The sequence below is a fragment of the Peromyscus californicus genome, unplaced genomic scaffold (genome assembly GCF_007827085.1).
Source record: "Peromyscus californicus insignis strain IS unplaced genomic scaffold, ASM782708v3 Scaffold_15__1_contigs__length_86483966, whole genome shotgun sequence".
NCBI lineage: Eukaryota > Metazoa > Chordata > Mammalia > Rodentia > Cricetidae > Peromyscus > Peromyscus californicus.
In genome coordinates this window covers 60,318,462-60,330,955 of record NW_026294447.1, presented here as the reverse complement: position 1 = coordinate 60,330,955, position 12,494 = coordinate 60,318,462, and the positions used below count along the sequence as shown (strand labels likewise).

At 50.8% G+C, this 12,494-nt stretch overlaps 1 protein-coding gene across 2 annotated transcripts in view; it reads right to left on the bottom strand.

Moving 5' to 3' along the window:
- Positions 1–3,402, bottom strand: part of Rcor1 (REST corepressor 1) — a 91,522-nt gene extending 88,120 nt beyond the window's left edge. The window contains exons 1-2 of one of the 2 annotated variants that reach the window (XR_008218426.1): positions 2,892–3,402; positions 2,759–2,818 (exon numbers count right to left, since the gene is read on the bottom strand). Coding sequence is in view for 1 of the 2 variants with exons in the window: in XM_052739048.1 (XP_052595008.1) it covers positions 2,759–2,818; positions 2,892–3,174 (343 nt within the window). In the remaining variant the exon portion in view is untranslated. The remainder of the gene's footprint in view (positions 1–2,758; positions 2,819–2,891) is intronic. The other variant, XM_052739048.1, reaches the window with a different exon arrangement.
- Positions 3,403–12,494: the final 9,092 nt, after the last annotated feature.

Here is a 12,494-nt window from a genome sequence, read left to right as displayed (position 1 = left end):
GCTACACAGAGAAACCCTGTCTCGAAAAACCAAAAAAAAAAAAAAAAACATATGCCGGGTGTGGTGGCACAAGATTTTAATCCCAGCACTTGGAAGGCAGGCAGCTGTCTGTGAGTTCGAGAACACTGTTTCACAAAGGGAGTTCCAGGACAGCCAGGACTATTAACAGAGAAACCCTGTCTAGAAAAACAAAACAAAACGAACAAACCAACATAACATGAAAAAATCACTTGGAAATAGTAAACAAATGTGTCCCAATGCTCAGACTGACAAAACAAGGTTTGAAATAATTTCACAGCAGTTAAATTCCTTTCCAGATTAAAAAATAATAACAATAATAATAAATTTAGAAATGTTAATGTAAGCCAGGCAGTGGTGGCACAGATGGATCTCTGAATTTGAGGCCAGACTGGTCTACAATCTAATTCGAAGACAGCTAGGGCTGTTACACACAGAAACCTTGTCTCGAAGGAAAAAAAAAAAAGAGCCCCCAAAGAAGAAATGTTAATGTGAACAATCAATTGGCAACAAAGCTATGCATAAGAACATTTACAATGCTTTACTTTCTAGACTGTTAAGTCTCTAGCAAATATACCCCCCATCAAAAGTCCAAAGACAGCCGGGCGGTGGTGGCGCACGCCTTTAATCCCAGCACTCGGGAGGCAGAGCCAGGCGGATCTCTGTGAGTTCAAGGCCAGCCTGGACTACCAAGTGAGTTCCAGGAAAGGCGCAAAGCTACACAGAGAAACCCTGTCTCGAAAAACCAACAAAAAACAAAAAACAAAAGTCCAAAGACAAGCTAAGAATGTAGCTCAGTGACAGAGTGCTTGTCTAGCATATGTAAGGACCTGGGTTCAATTCCAGCACGACAAAAAATAAATAAAATTAACTATCACATCCTAAGATATACACTTGTACAAGATGTAAAAAAATATTAATGACCAAAATAAGTCCAAAGACGCTGAAATTGGATGATGGCAAATTGAAGTCCAATTTGGCTCACACAGCAAATTTCAAGCCAGCCTGGAGTATAAAGACACCCAGTGTTACAAAAACAAAAATGACCCAAGAGTTCAAAAATTATCCATTACACCTGATGTTTCAAAGAAGATTCTAACTCTAACGGCACCAAGCACCCTAATGACAGTGTAGAGATTAAGACATCTAAATCCTATGACCACTGAGTATGTCCTATCCAACATTTAGATAACCTTTCAAAATATGTAACAAAAATGTGTTTAAAAATGACCAAGTTTCTGGAAGGTCTGCTCAATTCAGTATTTAAGAAGAATTTGTGAGAGAAACTTTGTGGCAAGCTTTATATTCTATGTATTACTGCAGATAGACTTGACCTACAAAATAAGGATAGGGTCAACTGTAACCAAAAAACAGTATGCTTCCCCTGGTGGCCAACCCAGGAATGGAGCCCTGTACAGAAGAGGAGGAAAAAAAAAAAAACCTGGCTCTGTCCTGTCACTCACAAATGAGGAGTTCCAGAAAAGGATGTGGGGAAAGGGGAAACCATCCAAAACACTAACATGAGTTTACAAAATAGAAATCGGGGAGAGGGGAGTTAGACTACATAAATGTGAGGGATTGGAGTCACAAATTTGAAAGTCATTTATTCTCGGGGTGTCCAAGCACTCACCCGGAATCCCTCTCTTCTGTATTTTCACTTTTACCTAAACAGAGTTCAGTACCTTAATAACAACTTAAAAGCAATCTCCTTTTCCAAGGGCCAGATCCTTGCAATATTCTGCAGTCTTGTTTCCAAGGAAAAGCGTTTATCTTTTCAAACTAGTGGTATAACCTACTTAGAAAAACCTCCTGTTCTTTAGCCCTCCAACCAGGACGGTTCACTCTAGCTGTACATGACTATCTTTTGAATTTTATTTCTGAAACAAAACCCACGTCCTTTCAAACATTTCCTGTAACAACCACCTTTAAAGACAGTCTCATACAGAGAAGGGATAGAATCGTGGGCATTAAAACCCGGCGAATTCCTTTGTCTGATAGGATTTTCTTCCCCCTGGTACCACTTTAAATTTGCTTCCACACAGATCAGCAGCAAGGGAAGTGAAATGCCCCATTCTTGGGGACAGGGATTTCTAGTAGATGGAAACAGTCGGTTAGCTAAGGCTTTTTGATGGTTCTATTCTTTCACAACCTCTTCCTCCCCACCCCACCCCCAAAAAGAAAAAGAAAGGAAACACACACATTTACAAACAGATCCCAAAATAGCAGCCACAAGAGAGGCTCTCTTATCTAGGCAGATGCTCTTTGGAAAGCACACTTTTATTACCTGATTGGAGTGGAGGGAAGGGGAGATCATTACTCCACTGGCCCTCAGAACGGGATGGGACGGGAGTCAAGTGGTAGCGAGAGCGCAGGGTTGGCAGGGTAACACTGGGAGACGGTTCCAAGTAAGAAGTCTCTGCGGAGCCCTGAGTCCGAGCGCCCCAGGACGCCAACTCTCCAGCACTGCCACCCGGGATCCCGTCCTGGCCCCGGTGCACCTCACCTGGACGCAGGGACACCACACTCCGGCCCGGCCAGGTGTGGCCTCCTCAGTGCCAGGGGCGCAGCGGGCCGGTACTGTCCCCACCGGGGCCCGCGGCCTCCCCGCACCCCGATCTGCAGCACACTCGTGTGCGAGCGCGCGGCGCCGTCTGCCCTCGCGCCCCGTGTGCCCCCGCGGACCGTAGGCCAACACGCACAAAACAAAGTTGTCGCCGGGCTCCCGCCGCTCGCTACTCACCGGGGTCGAAGTCGGGCACCGCCGCCTGGTACTGGGGTCCCACCCGCATGCCGCCGCCACCTGCGGGGAAGCAGAGCACGGCGGTCAGCGCGGGCGCGGGCGCGGGCCGGGCGCGGGGGCGGCTGCCACCTACCGTGCTCCTCGTCGCTGGACGAGCCCGAGCTGCCTTCCTCCCAGGAGTTGCTGCCGCTGTTCCCGTTGGGAGCCGCCGCCGCCAAACTTTTATTCTGGCCATTATTGGGGGCGGCGGCGGCCGAGGCGGCGGCGGCGGCCGAGGCGGAGGCGGTGCCGGCTGAGGCGGCGGCTGAGGCGGCGGCCGAGGCGGCCGAGGCAGCGGCCGAGGCGGCGGCGGCCGCCGTGTTCCTCCCTCGCCGCTTCCCTGAGACCTCGGGGCCCTTCTCCACCATGGCCGGCATCGGCGGGGCCCGGAGCCGGGCCAAAGTGACGGGGACCCCGGCTCGCGAGGCGCGGGCGGCGGGCCGCGGGCAGGGGGCGCAGGTGGGCGCCGGGCCGGGCGGGCGGGCGCGCGGGATCCGCTGGCGCGAGTTGGGGCTAGAGGAGGCCCCGACGGGCGGAGCGACGAGCCGCCTCAAGCCCCCGATGCCGAACGGAGCGCAACTTTGGCTCTCATCGCCGCCCGCACTTCGCTGGCTCTAACTACTCCGGGAGCCGCGGGCGGGGGGGGAGGGGCGGGGCCTGGGCGGAGGAGGGCCGCGCGCAGCCTAACCCGTCGCGGGGAGGCTCCGCCTCCGTGCCCTTCCATTGGCTCTCACGGGATCCGGGCGGCCACAGGCCGCGTGGTAGGTCCTTGAGCGCGTCCGTCAGGCTACGGGGGCGGGAGCACGGGGAGGGGGGAGGCTCCGCGCTTCCGTTGGCCAGGTTGGGTTGACGCGTATCGCCCACTGTACGTGGTTTGAGGTTTGCGATCGCTCTACGCCCCATGATCCATCTCTCGAGGCAACAGAGAGGAGTTAGCCGCCCTGCTAGCCCCCTCCCCCTCCCCCGGCGCCCCGCTCCCTCCGCGCGCACCCCGTGGGCCCCACGCCACCTCCCCCAGGGATCCCGCCGAGCGTCCCATCGGCTTCCCAAAGTGAATGTGCCCGACGCGAGAACAGAAATCGCGGGCAAGGTCGGGACTACTTTCCCCCTCGCGCGGAGGAGTACGCGCACAGTTTGAATGGGTTCTATACAAAGAGGGGAAACTAATTGGAAGAAACTAATTGCGCCCCCGCGTCGCCCAGGGGGATTGGGATGTACTAGGGCAAGGGAACCTGGGGACGAGGCTCTCAGGTGGCAGTGTCCCCCGAGGGAAGGAAAGCAGTTGTGCTAGGAGTCCATGGCGCTCCCCGCTAATTGGGTTGGGGGCCACCGGGTCCCCGCATTGCCTGAGGGGCAGCGGGAGGAGTCGGGACGATCGGCCGGGGAGGGCCTCGAAGCCGTCGGGGTGAGGGGAGGCGCCGAGCGGCCCCGGGGTGACGGCAGGACTTAGACCGGCTGGGGGCCCCACCGCGGGGGGAAAAGGAAGGGGCTTGGGTCCCCAGCTCGGCGCGGGGGGAGGGTCACTTCCCGAGACCCAGGCCCTTCCCCCACCCCGCAGGGCCGAGGGCCTGAACGCGTAGGAGTCGGTGACACCCAGCCTCGGGCGTCCTTGTCCCTGGAGTGATCAGCGAGGGGCCGGCACTGCCTGACAGCTGCCTGTGGGGCTGGGTGGGCTGCCCCACCCCCCGCGCCAGCAGCTAGCCAGACCTGGGGACTATACGTGAAACCATTTCCTTTTTAAAAAAAAAAAAGAAAGAAAGAAAGAAAGAAGAAACACAAAAAACAGGAGATGGCTATTTTTCGTTTAAGTTACTTCAGACCTGGGCTTCATATGGGGACAGTTTTTACACCCGCTGAGGATATAAATAGCTACAGGGAGAAAACGAGAGTCTTATGGTTTTAAAGCCTGAATAAATAAGCAGGGTTTTCTCTTCCACGTTTTCTGCAGCGCGAATCATCATTTTAAACTTCGCTGAAGTGACTAGGTTCACTTCTAAGTAGCTTTTAAGAACAGGGCCCAGAGCCTCCCGGTAGCAGATCCCTGCCCCCACCAAGTTCCTGGTCTTGCTCTTGGACTGCTCTCTGAAGGACACCCCTCTACTGAGAGAACCCAGGGCACTGCAAGCATGAGCCCCGAGATATCTGCAAAACCAGAGGTGGGAGCCAGGGGTGACCTTCTGGGACAGTACCTGGATGAAGCCGTGACTTATGCAGAGCTGAACCTTTGAGGCTAGAGGCACTCTGCCCTGCTCCTTCCCTGCCTTCCAAGAGGTACCACCGACTGAGGTTAACCTACAGAGCACAACAGTGGATTTGAGTTACTTAGTAGGACAGATGGAATGACCCAACACAAGGGTCACCTTCCCTACTACTGGAACCCCAAGCTTTCAGCTACTTCCTGGAAAATGCCTCCCCTCTCTGGGGTCAGGGCCTATGGAAAGGGAGCCCACAGCCTCTAGGCCGGCCTGGCTGGGTAAGGCAAGCCTGGATCCCACGGCTCTCAGCTCCCAGCTACTATGTTGCACCCAGGGCACTTTGCCTGCCTCACCCTAGTCTAGGCCTTGATCCAGGGTGCCCTCCCCCACTCCACCAGCCATTGAAAGAAGGATGGGCTTGGGAAGAAGGAAGCTGAGATTCATGGGTTTATTTGAACTCTCTTCTACTACCTACCCCACCCTACCAGTCAGCCCTGAAATCTTGCTAGATTGTAACTGGGTGCCTCAGTGAACTTTCCAAATAGTTATTCAATTGATTGGTTTATTGGATTTTGTTATTTGAGACAGGTTCTCCTTTTTCTTTCTTTCTTTCTTTTTTTTTTTTTTTTTGTTTTTGGACAGGATTTTTCTGTGTAGCTTTGGAGCCTGTCCTGGAGCTCACTCTGCAGACCAGGCTGGCCTCTAACTCAGAGCTCCCCCTGCCTCTGCCTCCCAAATGCTGGGATTAAAGGCGTGTGCCACTGCCTGGCCTGAGACAGGTACTCCTTTAACCCAGGCAAGTCTTGAACTCCCTATGTAGCTGAGGATGACCTTCAACCCCTGATCCCTCTGCATCTGCCTCCCAAGTACTGGGATTACAGGTATGTGTTGCCATACCCAGCTTAATTTATAGTGTTTTTTTTTTTTTAAGGAATTTTTTTGTGTGTGTGCATTGATGTTTGCCATGGGTGACGGGTCCCTTGGAACTGGAGTTACAGGGAGTTGAGAACAGCCACGTGGGTGCTGGGAATTGAACCCGGGGTCCTCTTGGAAGAGCAGTCAGTGCTCTTAACCACTGAGCCATCTCCCCAGCTCTGTGGGTTTTTTTTTTTTAAAGATGTTATTATTTATAGTTATATGTATGTGTGTGAGAGAGAACGGCACATATGGGCAGGTACCTGCAGAGGTCAGAAGAGGGCATTGGGGCTCTTGGAGCTGAAGTTACAGAAGCTTGTGAACTGTCCCACCTGGGTTCTAAGAAGCAAATTGGGTCATCTGTAAGAACAGCAGTACACCATCTTTTTTGTTTGGGTTTTGGTTTTAGTTTTTGGTTTTTCGAGGCAGGGTTTCTCTGTGAAACAGTCCTGGCTGTCCTGGAACTCACTCTGTAGACCAGGCTGGCCTTGAACTCACAGAGATCTACCTGCCTCTGCCTCTCAAGTGCTGGGATTAAAGATGTGCACCACCACTGCCTGGCGCAGTACACTATCTTAACCACTAGGCCACATCTCCAGCCCCATGGTTGTTGGGTTTTTTGTTGTTGTTGTTTGTTTTCCCAGGACAGGGTTTCTCTGTGTAGCCCCGGCTGTCCTGGAACTCACTCTATAGGCCAGGCTCACAGAGATCTGTCTGCCTCTGCCTCCCTAAAGATGTGCACCACCACCACCACCTCCAGCTATAGTTGGAATTTGGAGACAAGGTCTCATATTGTAGCTAAGGCTAACCTCAAACTTAGAGCAAGCCTTCCGCTTCCTTCACCAAGTGAGTGGTGTGAAAATAAAAGCCACCATACCTGCTTTTTTTTTTTTTTTTAACAACTATGCCCCCCAACATACACACACTGCTCTAGTTTGACCACATAGCCACATGGATACCAACGGGCCTGCTACCTGTTGGCTTCCTTATTCATAAAAACCAGGTACCAACACTGGTTGGCTTTTTGGGGCTTGTTTATGTTTTTCTTTGGCAGAGTCTCAGTATTAGACCTGGCTGGCCTCTGCCTCCTCAGTGCTGGTAGTAGAGGTGTGAGTCGCCATGACTGGCTTCCTGGTGGCTGTTTTATACCACTTCATCTCCTCCAGGCTTATGTTCCCTCCCTCTGCCATAAGAAGGCTCAACCTGCATGAAGGAAACCCTCTTTCTTATTGCTGTTGGGGTGGTGCCCACACCTAACTCCATGACAGGGAATGTGCAATCACACATTATGATACTCCACACACTAGTAGCCCTACTGAGTCAGTGTCCAAAACAACTTCAGCCCTCTCCTCTCCTTACACCGCCACAGCCACTGTTCCCAAGCTCCTAGGCCGAGATCCACCCAAAGCCTTGAGAAAAGCTGAAGCCCTCGGGCAGGAGTGCTCCCTGAGTCCCCGACCTGACACATGCCCCCATCTTGCACACGCCCTCCTCAGAGGCTCGCGCACCCCTGCTGTCGTCCACACACTACCTCCAGGCCTTCAGTCCCACTCCAGGTTCACACTGGACCAGTATTCTCAAAAGAGACCGGCTTCCCAGGCCCCCCTAGCCTTGGCTCCACTTCTCTGTCCCCTGGCCAACACACTCCTCAGAAGCTAGTCTACACTTGCCTTCTCTAGTCCCTCCCACCACAGTCTTTCCTCACCCACCCCACCTCACCCCCGAAGGATCCTGTCTCCACCCCTTCCTCCCTGCTGCCCTGTGCAACAGCCAATTACTGGTAGCACTGAGCCTTCCAGAAGCACCTGAGCCGACCATTCCTCCCAGAAACTCCTTGGTCTCCCGGGACAGCCTCACTCTCACTGGTTCTACCTCACAAACCACTCCCTGTCAGTCTCCTTGGAGCTCCGCCCCTTCCTTCTAACCTATCATTTCCGCGGTTCCTGGTCTGTGCCTTCCTCCTCTCTCTGCCTGTAGTACAGTGGGTGCTCTTTAGATGTTAAGGGAAGGCTGATATGAAGTACAAGCTACTGTGGGTACACAGAGCTGAAGCAAATTCCAGAGGGGAAAGGGGATCCCCTGAAACAAGTGAAACCCAACTGGGATGTTGGCTCTATGGGGAACATCTTACTATTAGTCTAGCATTCTTCAAGGGCCTGCCCCACCCCCACCCCCAACATCCTCTTCCAATTGGTTGGCTCCTGGAATCCGGAATTCCTGACCTACTTGTGACTCAGAATTGGGTGACATTAAAATGTTCCTGACCCCCTATCCATGAGTGAATGGCTCAGGCATAGGCATATGACACAGCCAGGACAGCCACCACCCTTTCTAGAACTTTTCTTAGAAGGCATCCTTTCTGAGGTCAGGACCTAAGAGGAGGAGGCCAGAGCCTCTAGGGCAGGCCTAGCTGAGTGAGGCAAGCCAAGATTCCAGGGTTCTCAGCTACTGTGATAACACCTAGGAAATCCGGCCTCCCTCACCCTAATTTGCTCCCTTCTCTAGGAAATCCTTCCCCATCCCTCCATCACTCAAAATGGAGGGTCAGCCTCAGCAGAAGGAACCTGAGACCCATCTGAACTCTCCCTACTGCCTACTCCATCCTATATTGCAGGCATGAAATCCTAGCCTTTAAATTGATTGATTTGGATTTCTGTTACAACCCTAGTGTCCTGAATGATACGAATGACTGGAGCATGCAGTCAAAAAGCTAGCTTCCCCTAAACAGAATCATAGTAAGTATCTGTGTAGAGAGTTCTGGCTTTAGCATTGAAATCAAGAGCCCTTTTAATAACCCCTCAGTAAATACAATTATGTCATCATCTCAGCATAGCAGATAAGGAAACTGAGGCACTGAGAGGTGAACTGATTTGCCTGAAGTCATGGATTTAATGAGTAGTGGAAAAAGGACACATTTAAGCCACAGAGCCATGAGGGGAAGGCTGGAGCCAGCAGCAAGGATACATGGGAAATTCCTTGTCTTGATTTTTTTTTTTTTTTTTTTTTTTTTTTTTTTTTTTTTTTTTTTGGTTTTTTCGAGACAGGGTTTCTCTGTGTAGCTTTGTGCCTTTCCTGGAACTCATTCTGTAGCCCAGGCTGGCCTCGAACTCACAGAGATCCGCCTGCCTCTGCCTTCCGAGTGCTGGGATTAAAGGCCTGCGCCACCACCGCCTGGCATCTTGATTCTTAATAAATACAATGTTGCAGACTAGGGCTATAACCCAATTGTTAGAGTTCTCACCTAGCCTAGCATGTGGGAACCTCTGGGTTTGTTTCCCCTGCATTACATAAACCAGGCGTAGCTGCACACACCTGTAACCACAGCAACTCAGAAAGTAGAGGCAGGGGTCAAGGGTTCAAGCTCAGCTTTGAGAGTTTGAGGCCAACCTCAAAACAATCAGATAAATAAATAATAAAATGTTGATGGTTCGTGTTCATACTTTATTAGTTTAGAAGACTCATTATTAGAACATTCTACTTGGCAAAGAATAGCTTCTACAAAGATGGAGACAGACAGTAGCCAGAGCTGGTAGGTGGGAAAAAAAAAAAAAAGCCTTGAAGCCCCTCTTGGGAGGAATCAAGCAACCAAAAAAATAAATTAATCAATAAAAAAGTTTAGAAACGGAGACTTTTAGCCATCCAAGGAATTTTAAATCCGAGCTGAATGGAGAGAATTCAGGAGACCACGAAGCTGGGAGAGGAGTTCCAGAATGTGGACAGTTTAGCAATGCCCAGGCCCCTGTGACCTGTGCTACTCTTCACACTACACTGGCAATATCTTAGAAGAGCGTTTGTTCTTATCTTCAAAGTTACAAAAGATACAAGAGCTGCCTCTGGCTTGTTACTTAATATGCTAACAACTCAGCAAGTGAAGGGAATCACAGACTAATTACAGGAACTAAAACCATAAACCAGAAGGAAACCTAGGAGCACAGCTTCATGACATAGGTAATATATGTATGTATAGATGATGTGTGGATATATGATATATGTGTATGATATATATCAGGTATACACATATATGTATGTATGTGTTGGTTTTCTGAGGCAGTCTTACTTTGCAGGCTGGCCTAGAAGTCTTTGTGCATCAGATTGTCCTGGAAATTATGTAGATCAGGCTGGCTTTAAACTTACAGCAGCCCAGTGTTGGAGTGCTTACCTGGCACGTACAAGACCCTGGATTCAGTCCCCAGTGCTGCAAAAACTAAAACCCACCCCACAATGAGCAGTCACACCGTGCCAGCTATGACAGTTGTTACCAGAAAGACAGACAGTAACAACTGCCGTGAAAACATGCAGAAATTCGAACCCTCTGCGAATGGGAATGTAAAATGGCACGTCTGCCTCGGGAAACACTTTGGCAGATTCTCAGAAAGTTAAACATAGAGCTACCAGTCCACCCATAAATTCCACTCTGACATATCTGCCCCAGAGGACTGAAAGCATGTCCATATGGAAGCAAGTGTACATATGTTCTTAGAAGTACCATTCATAATAGCCACAGAGTCAAAAGCACAATGACTGTCATATGATGAGTGGTTAAATGTGGTTTGTTCACACACTGGAATACAATCCAGCCATAGAAAGGAAAGAAGGCCATAGCCCCACTGGAAAACATTTCAGGAAGTGAAAGGAGTCACTCACAAAAGCCTTGGGATGTGATGCTTCCATGTGAGTACAGAAGTCTGGGCCAGGCTAATGTGTACAGAGGTATACTAGTGGTTCTCAGGTTAGAGGTGAGGGGCGTTGGGTTGTGGCCACCAGTTTGGTCAAACCCAGGGTCTCACTCAATAGGCAACTCCCTGTTGCTTTCTAGGGCTTCTCCCCACTCCCCACACAGGTGTGCACATGCCAGAGTGCACACGGGAAAGACAACTTTCAGAGCTGGTTTCTGTCCTTCCACAACAGGTTCCAGGGATTGATCTCAGGGCATCTTTCAAGGCAAGAGCTTTTACCTGCTGAGCCACCTTGCCAGCCCTCGGGTTTGCTTTTGAGGTAATGGACTATTCTGTTACTGATTATGGTGGTGGTTACTTAACGCTATGAATATACTAAGAATCAGCGGGTCGTGGTGGTGCACACCTTTAATCCCAGCACTTGGGAGGCAGAGGCAGGAGGATCTCTGTGAGTTCGAGGCCAGCCTGGGCTACAGAGTGACTTCCAGGAAAGGTGCAAAGCTAACCCTGTCTCAAAAAAAAAAAAAAAAAAAAAAGGACAGAATAAAGCAGAAGATGTATCTCAGTTGGGAGAGTACTTGTTCATTGCGCACAAAGCTCTGGGTTTCAGTCCTAGCACCGACTAAAGCTAGCATGGTAGCACATACCTGTAATCTTACCACTCAGGAGCCAGGGCTACATAGAGCCTGTCTCAAAAAAAAGAAAGAAAGAAAGGAAGGAAGGAAGGAAGAAAAGAAAAGAAAAGAAAAGAAAAGAAAAGAAAAGAAAAGAAAAGAAAAGAAAAGAAAAGAAAAAAGAAAGTGGGCATCACCTGAGAAATGGCATGGGAGGTTGTCCTCTGACCTACATGTGCTTGCACGGACATACACACACAGAACACATGACTGAACAATGGAGGAGAAGACGCGCACACACACAGTCCTTGAGTTTTCACAGATTTGATTTCCGTTGATCCTGCGCTTTGCTTGAGCTGATAGGGTGGGACAGGACTCCCCTCAGCCTCAGTGTGTCAGCCCTGGCTCTCTGCACTAGGTTGCTCAATGGCATGGCAGGGCACCAGGGCCAGTGCAGGTGACCCATGTTCCCAGGAAAGCCACCCTAGGGCACTTTTGTCCCACAGGTTCCTCTTCAGCCAGACCCCCTACCTGCTTTCTCGCCATCAAGCCCACTCTGAAAGCCGACCATACCGGAAGCAGTGGCAGCTGGGGAGAGAGAGGCCCGTCAGCACTGAAGCTTCAGAGGGAGGTGATGAGCTCATGGCCTTTCCTGTCCAGTCACCCAGCCTTTATTCAGACACTCCAGGGAGCTTTCCTTTTTATTTATTCGTTTGTTCTTGTTGATTTGAGATAGGACCTCGTTGTAGAGCCCAGACTGGCCTCGTGACCTACTGCCTCAGCCCCTGTGCCACCATCTAGACGCAGAACCCTTCTATCTCTAAGAAGCCTCCCAAGAAAACTGGTCCTGGAATACATGCCTTTGGGGACCACAGACTCCTTGAAAGGGTCCCAGGACCAAGAAGGAAAGGGTCCCAACCTGGGCCTCAGAGTGGTCCCCACAGGAATGATCCCCCACTGCATGCTAACTTGAGAGTCCCCAGGTTGGAGCCTCTTGGAGTTGTGAGGGGTTCCTCTCCCAGAGTTCACATGTTCACATGGTGTCTCATGACTCAACTCACAGACTACCTCCTAAGGGCAAGGAGCCGTTTCTGCTGCTGAGGGCCTCCACTCCCTGCATAGCCATCCCTTCTGGAATGATCATGGTTAGGACTGTGACATCCTGCCCGGCGGATGCTCTGCACTGCACAGAAACTAAGTTCCCTAGGCTCAGCACACAGCAAGAGCTCATTAACTCAGCCCTGCTGGCTTTATTCAGGGGTCAGACTGGAACAGAAAATACACTCGGGTATAAATT